Source organism: Pipistrellus kuhlii, unplaced genomic scaffold (genome assembly GCF_014108245.1).
Source record: "Pipistrellus kuhlii isolate mPipKuh1 unplaced genomic scaffold, mPipKuh1.p scaffold_m20_p_11, whole genome shotgun sequence".
Taxonomy (NCBI): domain Eukaryota; kingdom Metazoa; phylum Chordata; class Mammalia; order Chiroptera; family Vespertilionidae; genus Pipistrellus; species Pipistrellus kuhlii.
The window spans coordinates 50837632-50852108 of NW_023425416.1; the positions used below are offsets into that span (position 1 = coordinate 50837632).

A 14477-nucleotide genomic window follows, 5' to 3' on the forward strand; every position below is an offset into this window, starting at 1 on the left:
CAGGAGGGCCCGAGGCTCTGAAAATGACAGGCAAAGGACACAGAGAGAGGGGCTGCCAGCGAGGGTGGAGAGGACAGAAGGGGCCGAGATGGAGGCTGGAGCTGGAGCCGTGGCCTAGCTACTGACGGATGGGTGACTTCTCTCTGGATCAATCCCCCAACTGTAAGATAAAGAGATCGAAAGAGAGGATCTCAAAAGAAGTGAGGAATTGGGAAAAATGAATAAAACACCATTACTTAAAGATCAGGCAACTGTACACTTGAAAACCCCCAAAAGAATCAATGGAGACACTTCCCCAAACATTAAGGCCCTAAGAAACCAAAGCACAGTGCCTTTCTGTGCATCAGTCAGACAGGAAGTACAATGGGAGGAAGAGCTGAAGGCTCTCTTGGGACCAGTCTAGCCCTGGGTGACCTAGAGCCTGGGAGGACTGAGAAAGGGGAGTGCGAGGGAGTGGGCGCTCGCTGTGCCCACTGCTGCTGCTGCCTGAGACTTTTCATTTTCACCTCAGAGCCGGCAGTGTGCCATGCAATTTACACCTCTGTTCATATCCCCGTACCCAGGTCCCGGCTTCCCGGGCACGGCCTATGGGGAGGGCCTCAGGGGCGCTAGAGACCAGGGTGGGCTGGGGCACCGAGGAGCAGGGAGGTGATTCGCTCTGAGTAGGCGCAGGGGACTCCAGCCCTTAAGCACCATGAGCCTGGGTGGGCTGGGAAGCCATCCCCAGGTTCCACATCTCAGCCCTGCTCTGGCCGGGGAGCAAGGGGGAGAGCCCCATAAGGAGTTAGGGGCGCAGTCCTGGGACCCCACCATTCTCCCTTCCAAAGGTGCGAGGGGCGCCAGGGCAGGCCCACAGCCCCCCAGGACAGCTGCCAACTTCTGGGGCAGGCCTGTGCAGTCAGGGACCGGGGCCCGCCCCGCCCCGCCCGGACAAGCCCATGCAACGTGGCTGACTGATCACCCAGCAGCAGGAAGGCTGCTCGGTGCAGATGGGCAGATGGAGCTGTGAAGCCGAGCACCTGGGAGCCAGAGGAATCAGAAAGTGCCAGAGAGCAAGGACAGGTGGGTGAGTGGGATGGGGAGGAGGGGAAGAGCGGAGAGGGAGGCCTGGAGGTGGGAGGAGGAGGCTCTGACGTCTCATCTCAGGTGGCACCTCTGACCTCTGGCCTCTCAGGAAGCCCCTCTCCTGACCCTCAGCAGACAGCGGCTCTCCCGGTCGGAGGGCTCTCTGAAGGGCAGAGCTGCCCGGCTCTCGAGGGCCAGCCCAGCCTCCTCCCGGAATCCCAGGCGGCTGGAGAAGAGCACAGGATTTTTCCCAAGGCCATCTGCCTGGGGAAGAGGCTCCCTTGGATTGGTAACCGCCCAGCCCACAGCACACCCAGACGAGCCTCAGCCCCCAGGGTCCTGCAGGGCTGCCAAGCGCACATACCCAGGCTGGTATTTTGAGAGTGGAAGCTCCCACGCCCGCCCCGGCAAAGGCTGGCTTTGTGCTTTGGTCCTGGGGGAGGGGTGAAGCCAGAGAGGCTGACAGAGCGGAGAGGCCTGGCCTCCTGTGCCCCCCACCCCCCGACATCTCCGCATCCAGGGACATGGCAGGGGTCTCCTCCTCGCTTGGGGGGGTGACTGGGAGTAGAGTCCCTGCTCCTCTCAGCTAACTTCTCACTGCGTTCAGAGCCCGGCTGTGGCCTCTGGCTCTTCCCCTTCCCGTGTACAGTCCTGTCCCTGAGGCTCACCTGCTCAGACGCCACCCAGCCTCCTCTCCTGGCCCAAACTCCTGCTTCTCCCGTCTCAGGCCACAAGGTACCAGGCCATGCCCATGTCCGTGTCTCTGTCCGGCCCGCCTTCCGGCTGGAGACCACTATGTGTCCTTCAAGGCTCAGCCCAAAGGCCACCCCACCCCGAGGCTGCTCTGCTGTCCCTGTGAAGCCGCCGTCCCTCACACCCACTCCTGCTAGGCAGGGCCACGCCAGTGGCGGGGGCTTTGGGGGAGAAAGAGGCCAGGGCTCATCACGCGGCCCCAGGTCCTGGCGCTGCCAAGCGCCCTCCGCTCTGGACTGGGCAGGCCGGTTAGCAGGTGGCCACACCGGCAGGTGAGCTGGCCCTGGAGCTGCAGTGAGGGAGCCGGGGACAGAACTGCTTCCACCTCACTCAGGGTAAGGACACGAGGCTTTCTGGGCGTGTCTGCTGCCAAGCCTCCCTTCATGGTGCCTGCTGGTAGCGGGCTCTTCCTGCCCTTTGCTCCTGGCTCCCACCGCCTCCCAGACCACGGGCCAAAAACCCCGTGGGGAGCAGCATGGCCCTGGCAGTGGGTGAACGTGAGTAAACGCTGGGGTCACCTCTCTCCACATCTGCCACCTTTGCTGAGCTCATGTGGAAGGAATCCAAGCTTTATTTTAATAAGGGAAGCCCTCTCCACGCCCCAGTGCAGTCATTTTCTCCTCCAAACAAAAGCTCCCAAGGTCATCTGGCCTGAATTCCTGGGGCAGAGCTAAGCCCTCATCCCGGCATCCCGCCGAGGGGCACCTCAGCACAGACCCTAGGCTCCCCAGAGCAGGCTGAGAACTGTGGTCGGGGTCCCTGCCCACCATCAGCCAGCTGTCCCTTTTTTGTTATTCATTTAACAAGCAGCAACTGAGCATCTTGCTGGGCGCATGCTAAACTAGGACGAGGCATATAAAGAGCTGAGCAAAGTTGGTAGCATGTTGGAGGTGTTGGGTAAGTGGATTTTGCTCAACTGAAAACCTAATATGCAAATGAAGTCTGTCGGCCGCGTACTGCACTCTCCAGTTCCTCTCCAATTCCATGGAGAAAGAGCCAGTGTCTGACCTCCAGGGCCTGCTGACTTCCCAGCCAACCACTTCCCCTCAGACAATGCCCCGAGCCAGGCCGAGCTCAGGGGCCTCTCCCACCACTCCCTCCAGGCTGCTCCGTGTGCCTGACCTTCTCAGGAAGGCGGACCCACCTGCGAGGGGTCTGGGGCCTCTCCCAGTGCTCTGGGCTGACACCTGGGCCTCATTTCCTCTGTGGCCTTACAATTTCAAGGAGGCCCAGCCCCCTCTTTCAGTTACCAGGTCCCTCTCCAGGGTCAGGGAGCGCTCTCTCCCGACCTGGAGGCCTCCTCTCTGCCTCCAGTGGATGGAGCAGCCTGACAAAGTTGGCATCTTCCACAGACTGGCAGTCATGCTGCCCGCAGCGTTCAGCCGAGGCCCCAGCCCCTCCAGCTTAGCCTGCCGGGCTGGGGAAGGCGGCCTGAGAGCCAGGGCTGCCACATGGATCCAGCCATCCTCCCAGAACACCCTGAGACCTGACAAATGGTTCTCTCTGGGCTCCTCAGTGACCCCAGGACCCTCGCTGTTCCACGAGACCAATCCTGCCCCAGGCTCACGCCCTACCTCCCCCCATGCCCTGGGTCCCCCTCCCTCCGTCCCGTCCACCGCCCCCCCCCCCCCCCCCCGGCAATGGCCAGGGCTTCTGAGATCTTCCTGCCACCCTGCCTCCTCCTAACACAGAAACTCCTGCCATTCCACGGGAAGCACCTCCACGACCCAGCCTCAGACCCAGAGAGCAGTCAGAGAGGCAGAGAACAAGGGCGTGTGCGTGTGTGCTCAAGTGCTCGCTCTCTCTTTCTCTCTCTCTCTTTCTCGCACACACACGATTAAAGGCAGCCAGCTGTCAGGGCTGAGAGCCAGAAGAGCCAGAGTCTCATTAGCAGCCTCCTCTCCCTGGTCCCAGAGCGGCGGGACGAGGGCAGTGTGGGAGGGAGCCTTAGGTTCTCCCGTCTCCTGGGCTGAGACACAGGACCTCCCTGTCCACTGCGGGCTGAGACCAAAGCAGAGCCAGCCCCTTCCTCATCTGCCACTGGCTTGGTTCCCCGAGACACCAGGTCAGGCTGAACCTCCGCCTCCAGACCCGGCAGAGCACCTGGCCACTCCTCCCTGTGGGGAGCCGCATCTCCCCCAGCTGGCGGCCAGGCCCAGGCGCCTCAGACACCCTGGAGAAGCCCCCTGCTCCCCCTCCCCAGACTCCCTGTCCCAGGCAAGAAAGAGGGTGTACTGAGTCCCGCCCCCTCCAGCCGCACCCCAGGAGAACCAAACCCAGAGCACAGCTGACAGCTCCCACAAGGGGAGGAGGGGGCGGCGCTGGCGGAGAGAGGAGGAAGAGCTTTCATCAAAGAGGTGACGTCAAAACCAGGCAACCTGTGAAGCTGTCAGGGGCCGGGGAATTTGGACAAAGGCGTCTAAAAATACACCCGAACCAGGAAAAGGCTTTGGTGGAGGAGTTGCTCGCCACCTCGCCACATGCCACGCATCCTGCTCTGAGGCCGGGACCCAGGAAGCCTCTTGCCAGAGGTCGGCTCCAGACTGGCCCTGAGGTGGAGGATGACACAGACAGAGCTGGGGACACCACCACCAGCCTCCCTGGGGGTCCCCACCCAGGAGACGGGCTTCGGCCTTGGGCACTGGCCTCTCCCTTCCTGCCCGGACCACCAGCCAGGCCCCCAGCTCCTGCCGCACCCTCACGACCCTCAGCCTCTGGCCCATCCCACAGGCAAGCCCCCTCCCCCAGGCTCTCGGTTGCCACCCCAGCTCCCAAAAGACACTTGTGTGCTGCCCTCCTGCTGCTCCTCTTCTTGAGCACCAAGGCCATGGCCGGTCAACCAGGCCCCACTCCTGGACTGCCCCCTCAGCCCGGCTGGTCTGAGCTTCCATTTCCATTACAGAGGCCCTGTCCCTCAGCCAAGCTGCTCTGGAGAACAAAGCCACCAGGTCCCTGCAAACCCATTGAGTTCACATTCCTGCTGACTCCTCCCACACCCTTTCCTCCCCAACATGCCATTCACCCGGGTCCCCCAGTGCTCCCCAAGGACAGTGAGTATCCACCTCGGCTGCCTCTCTAGAGCCACAGCCAGCCCAAGCCCGGGCACACTAGACTCCGCCACAGCCCCGAGCCAGGACCCGTCCCTCCGGCCCAGACCAGGTTACTCTGCTGCTGGAACACTGCAGCGCCTCCCACAGCCTCTCCATGCCCCCTCCCCTGTCCCTGGGCTCAGAGCCCTCTCCTCCCTCCCCAAGGGCTCCTCCAGAATTGTGCCCCAGGTTACTACTCCGAGAGGCTGTCCTGGCCACTCGGTCCACGCTGGTCCCTGCCTTTCTCACCCTGCTCTTCCTGTGCTGTGCCTCCCATTCCTGTCTGACACTATCTCACACCTCTCTATACATGCCTATCTCATGCACAGCATCTCCCACCGTGTCCAGCACAGCACCTTCATAGACACAAGCTGGACGGGGGACTAGGCAATGGCTTCCAAGCCCAAACTCACTGCCCTAGCGCCCGAGTTCCTGAAATGTTTTAGGGAAAGAAGGATGTGCAACAGGGAACGTAAAAAAATCTCCTGGCGGCTAGCTCTCTGGCTTCCTCCACTCAGACGGGTCCGCCAGCATTGCCAACAAGCAGACCAGGAACTGAAGGAGACGAGGCCCAGTCCTGGGCACAAGAAACGGGGACATGACCCCATAAGAGGCAGGGCCAGAGCCAACACACGGACCCCGGCCTGCCAGCCACTGGGAACCGCAGGCCCCTTGCTCCGCAGGCCTCCAGCACGATGGGGCCAGGAGGCCTGTCCACCCTTCTGAGTCTGGAGTGGGCGCTGAGCACTGAGGACGTCTCTGGTCCAAGCACAGCTGAACTTGCCAGGCCAGGTTTCTGCACGAGCTCCCTATGCTCCCAGCAGATACTCCGGTGCCCACAAGGTCTTGGACATCGAGAAGAGATGCCAGCAGCCTCTGCTCATCTTCCCGCCCCACAGGCACCTGCCCCACAGGACCCCAGGGTGCTGCCCTCCCAGCTGCCAAGTCCTCCCTGGCTTCCCCCCAAAGTACTGCCTGCACCCACTGCTCCGGCGCACACACTCCAGGCCTGTCTCACCTTGATGTAGGCATCCAGGGCAGGATGGACGCGGCGGGCAGCCAGCCAGATGGACAGGGCGGTGGTGTAGGGAAAGGTGGCTGTCACCACGTGGCTGGGTGCCGGGAAGGAGAACACCTTGAAGCCGAATTTCTGGTAGAGCTGGATGAGCTCAGAGGAGGGCGCCTCCTCCCCTTCACTCAGAATGCTGCCCACTGCACAGCGGCACTTCTCGGGGGGCACCTGGGGAGGGAGAGCGGGGTGTCTGTGTTGAGCAAAGGAAGGAGGCCCTCAGTCCTGGGTTCTGTGCTAGTTCACGCCTGGCAGAATCACCAGCTCCAGGAGACCATGCAGCCCCAGACACCAGAATGGAGAGCACTGCTTTCTTGCCGGGACCCGCTCATGGCCCCGGCCCGAGGCACCCTGCTGCAGGACCCCTCCACATTCCTCCAGAAGCACACCAGGCCCCGTGCTGGCTGTAGAGGGGCTTCAGGAAGTGAGAGTGCGTGGAACTGTGGGCTGATGAAACGTGTGAGAGCCCTTCCCCTTTCCCTCAGCCTCCAGGCCTCCTCTCAGCCCATGCCCGGCCCAGGCCCTGCCCCTTCCTGGCTAGGCCAGAGGTGGCTGGTCCCTCTGAGTCTTTCTGGGCCCCTGGGACCAGCATTCCCCCGTCTCCCACCAAACCCGCCAGTGGGGTGCCTGTGTGAATCCCTGACACTTCCTAGGCCTGATTCCAGGCCTGCAAGGCCCAGCAATTGCTTCTCCTCCGGCCACTGAGTCTGCCCCCGCCCTCAGACTGAGCCCCCAGCGGCATATATGTTTCTGACTCAGAGACTGACCGCAGACTGCGAGCTCTCAATCCGGGCGCTCCTGGTCCCGGATGCACAGGGCCCGCTGGCCCCTACATTTACACTCTGCCTTCACCTGGTCCTCTCCCAGCCCGCCTTCTCAGCACCGTGAAGCCACTGTCACCTGTTCTCGCCTCGGCCTTCTCTCCAGCCTTTCCAAGCCCTGTCAACAACCCTGGGCCCTCAGCTCTGCTCCGCCTTTCTACCTGGCTACGCAGCCTGCCCTGGGCGGCGCCCTCTGCCTGGCTCTCACCTCTACGCAGTTCCTGGGGGTCACTCCGGCTCCCTGCGGCCCTGGCTCCTTGCTGCCCTTGAGTCCCAGGGCATTAAGCCTGGCTCAGGGCGTTAGTGGCAGGAAGCAGGGTACAGTGGTCGGGACCACACCTCTGGAAAGAGGCAGGCCGGGCGTGAGTCCTGAGTCATGTGATTCCGGGCAAGTTCCTTGGTTTCCTGGAACCCAGTCCCCTGATATCCACGTACAGAGCTGTCATACTAACGCCTCCGCCTGAGGCCCGAGGCTGGGCCAGCACTCGGCAAATGCGCCATGACCGCTGTCGGTTATTAGCAGCGATGACACAGGCCAGGTAAGTGAGCCTTGGCCTAGAATGCCCATCCACCCAAACCTATGAACACGTCCCCCCTCCCTGCCCATCCTTCAGGTACAAACACCCTCTCAGGGAGCCGTAGGGAGGCTCATGGCACCCCACCTCCCACACCAACACTTTGCTGTAAACTCTTCCCCACATCAAGTCCTCTTAGCAGCAGTCACTTCTCTGGCCTGAGGCTCCTCCCACCCACCCAGGCTGGAGATCCCTGCAGTTCCAAATCTTGTCTCTAGATGGTGCCACGGCCCCACTTCACACCCTAAGAGGAGGCAGGCCCGAAAGACGAGGTTCGGCAGGGTCGGTTCCTGCTGAAAAGCTGGCCTTCCCATTCCCCACCCCAGCAGCCTGGGCGGGACAAAAGAAAGATCCACCATAAGGTACATGGACATTTGGACAGGAGGACCCTTCATCTCTCGCAACCCCTGGCCTGCCTGGTTTGGGTCCGAGGGTCTTTTTTGGAATCACTTCAGCAGCTCTACATCCTCCTCAGCCCCCAAAAGGCACCAGCACGTTTGTGATACTCCTGCTTCGTTGGAACTCGCACGGTTCCCAACTCACCTCCAGGATGACACTCGAGCCTAACACGCAAGGCCATCTCACTGGTCCACACGACATTGCCCAGAATTGCCCGCACACTCAACTGGCACCGTTTCTGCATCCCGAGGTGCCCTCAGGGCCTAGAGCCCAGTTGGGCAGGTGCCCACTGCATGTCTGAGTAGCAGAAGGAGGGACAAACCCAGGCTCTGGCCCGGCTCACCTTGCCAGCCTCCTCTCCCATCACACCCCACACAGGCCCACATAGCACTAGTGTGTGCAACTCCCTACACATGCTTTGCCTCCCATGCTCACCGCCTCTGCGCAAGCTATTGTAGTTCCTCTGCCTGGAATGTCCTTCCTCGTCCTACTCCAGAGTCTCCTCATCATTGATGTTTCTATCTCCCTCTCCCTCTCTCTTCCTCTCTGAAATCAATAAACTTATTTTTTTCAAAAAAGAAAAGAAAGCCCTGGCTGGTTTGGCTCAGTGGATAGAGCATCAGCCTGGGGACTGAAGGGTCCCAGGTTCGATCCTGGTCAAGGGCATGTACCTTGGTTGCGGGCACATCCCCGGTAGCGGATGTGTAGGAGGCAGCTAATCGATTTTTCTCTCTCATTGATGTTTCTAACTCTCTATCCCTCTCCCTTCCTCTCTGTAAAAAATCAATAAAATACATTTTTTTTTTAAGTAAAAAAAGAAAAGAAAAAAGGAGGAACTCCTCGCACAGGCCAGTAAAGCAGCCAATAAGGAGACGAGGCTCCTGAAACCCTGGAGGCGTTTGGGGCACAGGTGCTCCCTTCCGGCCTAAGCACCCTCTCAGCTCCACAAGTGAGGAGCTCACTGCCCTCACCTGCCCTGGCAGCGACTCAGAGGCTATTCAGCAAGCTCACCTCCTGCCAAGTACCCCATACTGAGCTGGGGCTGGGAGGAAGCGGAACCAGCACCAGCAAGGAGGTGAGACAGGCCCTAAGACCAGCTGGTAAGTGGCAGGGGTGGTCTCGGAGCAGAGGGGCTCCCTGCCTCCCCGGCCAGCCAGGCCCGCCTCCAGGGGTATGGCCACCGAGGTGGAAAAGGACTCAGAAGGTGGGAATGTCCTGATGGACAGAACCCCACCCACCTGAGGTAGCCTGGGCTTACCAATCCCACCTGTCTGCTCCCTTCCTCCCTGTAACAGGCATTTCTCTGGGTACCTGGGACAGAACCAGCACCGGCACGGAACGCACCGGGGAGAGGGAGCCAAGGTAGGGGACCCAGCACTTTGGGTGAAGGTAGGCCATTCGGACGACCTGCCCTGAAAGCAAGAACAGCAGAGCCTCTGCTCTGGGCTGTGAGGCCTCCTGAGTCAGTATGTGAGGGGGCCCTGCCTGAACCTTAAAGCTCTCGGGCCTGGAGAGGCCTCCCAGGACCCCGAGAGGCCAGGATGAAGAGGCTGCCTAGAAACCTCACTGCGTCTGGAAACTGGACAAGATGGATTATCTCCAGGAACTGGGCAGCAAAATGGTGTCCTCTGGCTCAGGCCAAACCCAGGCCCTGGGTTCAGCAGACATGGTCAGCCACAGGCCCACACCTCCATAACCTCACTGTCTGCCATGCCCAGGCCCAGGCGCCTGCCTGACTCCTCCCTGGCTAGCCTACCCAGCTCAGAGCTGCCCCGGGTAACAAGAGCAGGAGCAGTGCCTTCACCTGCATGGGCGCCCCCAGGGGGGCAGAACAGCCGCACCTGCCCAAGGCCGGAGGCCGAACCGTGGACTCACTTACCCTCCTGAGTCCTACAGGCCAACACACCAAGCCCCACAGGTCCCACCGCCCTGGGCACTAGTCAGGAAGGACCTGGGCAATGCAGACCCTGGGCCAGAGGGGAGGACCTGAACTTCAGGCTGAGGGGAGCAGAGTCCGCAGGACGCCCATCTCCAGAGTGGGATCCAGGTGCTTTCTGGGCACTCCCACTTAGAAGTGTGCCAGGGCATTGTTCACCCCCAGGCATAATCCTAGCACCAGGTGTACCTGACAAGGTGCTCCCACCCGCCCCAGCTGCTGTCTCCCACGCATCAGCTCCTTTTCGAAACAGCACTGTGCCACCCTAGCCAGTGTGGCTCAGTGGACAGAATGTCGGCCTGCAGACTGAAGGGTCCCAGGTTCAATTCCAGTCAAGGGCACATACCCAGGTTGTAGGCTTGATCCCCAGTAGGGGGCCTGCAGGAGGCAGCTGATCCATGATTCTCTCTCATCGTTGACGTTTCTATCTCTCCCTCTCCTTTCCTCTCTGAAACCAATAAAAATATATAAAAATAAAATAAGCAGCACTGTGCAGTCAACACTGTTACCAATGCTGTTTCTGAGGCCCAGAGAGCTGGCGGAGGTCAAACAGCCAGCCCTTTCCTGTGTGACTTCCTGGGCCCACAGCCAGACCAGGTGAGGCCTGTCTGGGAACCGGCCTCCCCGTGGCCAGCTGAGGCCTGGAAGGGGCGTGGCTAGGGAGCTGTCAGTCCACACCTCAGGGGCTGGGCAGCATCCGCAGCAGGTGGCCAGCTCTCCACGGGGTCCCTCACTGCCGACTGGCTGTCAGAGCCTGAAATAGTCTCCCTTCCTCCCCATGCTCACAGAGCAGGGGGTCTGGCTCCCGCTGGGCTGAGCTGGGGAGGGAGAAAGAGGGGATGGGCACTCAAACAGCTCAGCTGACAGCCAGTCGGGGGGAGGGGGGAGCCGGGAGCATAATGCTTGGGTTCCCAGGCTCCCTCAGGACTGACTGGAGGGACCTCTTGTCCAGGCTCCCGACACCCTCCACCGAGAGGGGCTCCCTGGTCCCCGTGGTGCCCCAGTGCCCAGCAGGTGGCACAATATTTGTTCATTTGAAACAAAAAATGACGAGTGACCCGAGAGAAGCACCTCAACTCCTGCTACCTGCTCTGCAGTCTCCTCGAAGCACCACCAGCATGGGCCTGTGGCGTCAGGGCCTGTGACAGCCATGAACTCCTGGAGGTCCGGGCTTCCCTGGAGCTTTTAGGACCTGTGCCAGCTCCCAGATAGGTGGGGACTAAGCGTCCCTGACACACAACCAGGTGTCAGGAGGTGACCCAACTCTGAATGGGGATGCAGGTATCCTAGAGCAGGTTTTTCAACCGCTGTTCCGCGGCACACTAGTGTGCCGCGAGATGTTGCCTGGTGTGCCGTAGGTGCAGACAAGACAAGAATTTTATAATTTTTCACTATTTTGTTTACTTAATATTTCATAATAAAGTAATTATAAAATACTTTCTTTGTGTTTATTTGATTCCTATTCAAGAGAATTACTTTATATATAGTCAATATAGGCACAGAGTTAAATTTTTTAACATTTTCTAATGGTGGTGTGCCTCGTGATTTTTTTCATGAAACAAGTGTGCCTTTGCCCAAAAAAGGTTGAAAAACACTGTCCTAGAGTGACCCAGGCCTGGGAGGGACAGGACCAGAGGGGCCACTCTGACCATCCTCAGTGCTGGCCAATGTCTAGTTGGGCCATGGTTTAGACCTGGATCACCAGGACTTAGCCTAACCACGCAGCACACCTAATTAGCATGTCTTTCCCACCCTTTTTATTGTTGCTGTTAAATATCTGTTGAGGACCAGGTGCTGGGGTGAATGCCTCACCGGTGCCACTTACTTTATCCCTTGCCAGCCTACCTATGAGGGCAGGGATTTTAACACTCTCTGCGGATGAGGAAATGGAGACTCAGAGAGGTTATGTAAATGCCCAAAACCACACAGCAGGACAGTGAAGAGACGAACCAGAATTGTCAAATGCTGGCCTCGAAGCTATTTTCCCAGGACACATTCCCAGGCCATGGTCCCCAAACTGGCACTGGCGGCCCACGGGGTCTACCGCACTTCCGGGACAGCGGTATGGTGGGCTGCCTGGAAGCAGTGGCTGCTGGGTCAGGAGAGTGCCACGAGCCAGGGTTCTCCTATCTCACTTTTCCCTGGACCAGCCTCCAGTACGTACCCCAGGTAACCTGCTGCCTGGCCACTTCCCCTCCTGGAATGAGTCCCTCCAACCGAGGGAGGCAGCGTGCTGCTCAGGGAACAGGTGGGCAAGCCCGAGGAAAGAGGAAGCCACAGACGCCCCTCCCTCCCCCGAGGGCTGACAGAGGCCAGGTGTGGAAGGAGGGGCCAGGACTTACCCGAGAGAGGCTCGGGCAGGGTGGGGGTGGGGCACCCTGCCCAGGAGCTTTCCACGGGCCTGCCCCCTCTCATTTTGGTCCCAGTGCTTTTGACTCCCACTTACTGCCGGCACCCAGCTGTGCGACCTCAAAACCTTAATGTCTACTCATCCCTCAGCCAGCTTATGTCACCTCTCACCAGAGACCAGCCCAATGCCCTCCCTGGCCTCTCGGCCTTGTCTCCTTCCTTCCTCCACCTGGCACCCAGCAGCTTAATAAATTGCAGATGGCAGGTTGTGCTGAACCTTTCCTCCCCTGCCTGGCCCCGCGAACCCTCCTACCTCTTTCTCCACGCCCCACCTGTGTCCTGCGGCTTCCCCAGTCACCCTATGTCTGCAGGCCCTGGCCGCTGTGGTTCCCTTAGCCACGAGGCCCTTCCCGGCAGAGCAGAATCCCACTCGGGCAGAAGGCCCAGCTGAAATCTAGCACCTCCCTGGGCCTCCCTGGCAGACGAGAGGCACCCTCCTCCAGACCCACAGGCAGAGTTCTGTGGGCACGGAGCCCCACGCCTTGTTGGAGATTCATTTGTGTGAGCCTGACTTGCCAACCGCAGGAAGCTTCCTGGGGGCGGGGCCCCGTCTGCTCATCTCCAGGGCGCGGGCGTGAGCAGAAGCAGGCACAGAGAGGGCCAGCACACCCTTGTTTTGACTGAGTGCCCCAGTGAGGCCTGGGCAGGAGACCATGGGGAGCTGTGGGCCCTGCCCACGTGAGCTCTCCAGGCAAGGAAACCAGAGCCGGGGATTCCAAACGCCTGGTTTGCCAAGGCTCAGAGCTGGAGGCTGAGGAACCCTTCGCAGGGCTGCCAGCTGTGAGCACCGCCCCTGGCATTGCAGGAGGCCACATTGGCGAGCCCTGACTCACAGCAGGCTGTATGCAGCTGGACGCCCACAGGGTGCCGGCTTAGGCCCCGACCCCAGCATCTCAGACATTCTGGGCAGCTCACCTGGCTCCACTTGCCCCCAAGGCCCTCTCCAAACCAGGCAGCTTGATATCCCAAGCGATGCCTTATAAACAGGTCAGGGGTCGCCAGGATGACCGGGGGGGGGGGATTTCCAAGTCCCACGCCCACGCCCAGAGCCTAGCCCTTGAGAACCTAGCACCACAGCAGGGGAACTGAGAAAGGGAAGGCACAGAAATATCACGACAGACATGACCCCAAACGGAGGGCAGGATCTGAAGGCCTGGCCTTAGAGCACTGGCCGCAAATGGGGGTGAGGGAAGGGGGGACAGAAGGGAGGGGGCAGCGGACGAAAGCCTGGCTAGGACCTCCTAGCAGTATGGTCCCCTGCACTCTGAGGCCCATAGGTGGCCAGGGGAATGGGGCCTGGGCAAGAGGAAACCAGCACACTCCTAGGAGGCTAAATCTGGAGGGAGATTTGAGCTCAGAGAGGAGGGGTCTGCAGGGCCAACTCGAAGACTTTCCCACCACTTCCTTAGACGCCAACATGCCCCTCCCCCAACCAGCCCTGCCCCACGCCCGTCCACAGAGCAGGAGGCCCCTTACCATGTGCGGGTTGTCGTAGTAGACGGCGATGGAGCGGAGCCTGGGGCAGACGCTGCAGCTCTCGGTGAACAGCCGGCCCGTCTCGCTGTAGGGCCCCACGTGGAACTTGTAGGCCACAGTGACATTGCGGAAGGGGGGTGAGCCGGCGCTCACTGCCACGCCGGCCAGCAGCCCGGAGTACCTGGCGAAGGCCAGCAGGGTCAGCAGCAGCAGCAGAGTCAGGCCCCCAATGAGGCCCAGCAGCAGCAGGTCCGACATGGCTCTGCGCCCCCGACGCCGCACCCCACGGCAGCTGCAGAGGAGACAGGAGAGAGGCTGGCAGCCTGCTCTGACCAGTGTGCCCACCTGCCCGCCAGCCTGTTCTGGCCCAACCCCAGCCCTGCCTTGGGTGCTCTGACCCAGGAGAGGAGGAGTGGCCAGAGGTGTTTACCCATGGAGTGACCTAGAAGGGAGCTACAAAGGATGACTGAAGCCATAGGCCTCCCTATTTCTTAACCACAATCACTGAGGCTCTCAGGGCTGCTGTGCCCGTCAGCTGGCAGCCTTGGTCATACCTGGGGAGACTGAGTCATAGAGGGCCCAAGAGTGAGTCAGCGGGGACATGCTCCCAGCCCTGGCCAGCCTCCCCTGAGTTGAACCAGACCTCAGTCACCCTGCCCTTCCCCCACCTGGCCTCTTCCTCCCCCCAGCTAAGCCACACTACCTGCCCAGCCTCCCCAAGCCTCATGGGCCACTGCCAGGCAGAGGACAAGCTAGTGCCAGGGGCCAGACACTTATTAACAAACAGGGAAACCACGAGGAACAAACGGGATGGGGGGAGGGATGTGCCCCAGAAAGAGACTCTCTTAGGACATTCTCCTTTGCTAAGCACATCGTCGGGCCTGA

The 14477-nt window shown here is 60.5% G+C and overlaps 1 protein-coding gene across 5 annotated transcripts in view; it reads right to left on the reverse strand.

The window, feature by feature from the left end:
• The window catches only part of LOC118715618 (testis-expressed protein 264), a 79008-nt gene that overhangs the window by 8017 nt on the left and 56514 nt on the right, over positions 1-14477 (reverse strand). For 4 of the 5 annotated variants that reach the window (XM_036432166.2, XM_036432170.2, XM_036432169.2 and 1 more), the window contains 2 exons: positions 13593-13884; positions 5926-6147 (listed from right to left, as the gene is read on the reverse strand). In XM_036432166.2, the coding sequence (XP_036288059.1) occupies positions 5926-6147; positions 13593-13884 (514 nt within the window). The remainder of the gene's footprint in view (positions 1-5925; positions 6148-13592; positions 13885-14477) is intronic. The other variant, XM_036432167.2, reaches the window with a different exon arrangement.